The sequence below is a fragment of the Penaeus monodon genome, chromosome 23 (assembly GCF_015228065.2).
Source record: "Penaeus monodon isolate SGIC_2016 chromosome 23, NSTDA_Pmon_1, whole genome shotgun sequence".
Lineage (NCBI taxonomy): Eukaryota > Metazoa > Arthropoda > Malacostraca > Decapoda > Penaeidae > Penaeus > Penaeus monodon.
This window is the reverse complement of record NC_051408.1, coordinates 44,321,281-44,322,305: the sequence shown is the minus strand read 5'-3', so window position 1 is coordinate 44,322,305 and position 1,025 is coordinate 44,321,281. Positions and strand designations below refer to the sequence as shown.

Below are 1,025 nucleotides of genomic sequence, written 5' to 3'. Positions count from 1 at the left end.
CGACAGTGATAAAATCAACATCTCTGAAGATAACAAAGTCGGACTAGTATTTCATATTCAATAACTTCTTGTACAAAAAAGTGTCTTAAAAAGCACGAAGTTCTCATTCAGCCATTACAGAATTCAAATCTCATACCAAGCCAAAGAATTCAAAATCGTACACCTAACTGACGGTTGATGGGTTATTATTAATAGTTTGATAAAAGCAAATGTCAAAATTTGAAATCAGAAATTCATTCCAAATATAACCGACTACTCTCTTTTTCCTTGCCACTGGTGTGACGGTGTGCATGATTATAATGAGATTTCCGAATGCAAAAGCCTCGCAGGAGTTGAATCGAAGGCAAAAAGTCCCGGAAGAACCTGAAAGCCTCAGTCGCTTCCGGACTCTTGCCGTGGGCGCACGCTTCTCCGAATCCGTCCGAATTCGTCGCAGCAAGATGTCAGAGGCGAAGGAAACGGGCTTCGAGAGGCTGAAGCAAAGCGTCTCCAAGAACAAGAAGTTCTGGGCGTTCGTGGGAATCGCTGCCGTCGCCGGAGGAATCGGCTACAAGTACTAGTAAGTTTCTCCGCCTTATAAACACGTGGAAGGTGAGGGAGGCCTATGTTGAAGGATTCTGAAGAATAGGGGGAGGAAACATGATAGGATGATTCTTCGCGGACACATCATCGCGGGAATAATGTGTTTAGAATTATTTTGATGAAACAGCAGATGTATATTTAATTATAAAAGGGAAATTGACTATCTGGTTTCTAGAGCCGTTATGCATTGATAATGTCATAAACTTATTTTAATGGCATTTATTCACAAATATTTACACTGTGAATCTTACTTACCATTCAATAACCAGATTAATATTAATATTCTTTGGATAAGACGTTAAAAGAGAAGAGGAAGGTTAACTCTCACGGTGACAATGTGGAGTGACAATCACGCGAACAGCAAATTCCTCAGTTGAAGATTAATATAATTTTCTACAAATATTGGAGTCGAGCAGTTAATAGTTGGTGCTCTCGCGCAAAGG

At 40.1% G+C, this 1,025-nt stretch overlaps 1 protein-coding gene across 1 annotated transcript in view; it reads left to right on the top strand.

The window, feature by feature from the left end:
* The first annotated feature begins 279 nt into the window (after positions 1-279).
* Positions 280-1,025, top strand: part of LOC119588104 — a 3,296-nt gene continuing 2,550 nt past the window's right edge. Inside the window, exon 1 of the mRNA XM_037936814.1 lies at positions 280-559. Coding sequence (XP_037792742.1) covers positions 291-559 — 269 coding nt within the window. The 5' untranslated portion in view covers positions 280-290. The remainder of the gene's footprint in view (positions 560-1,025) is intronic.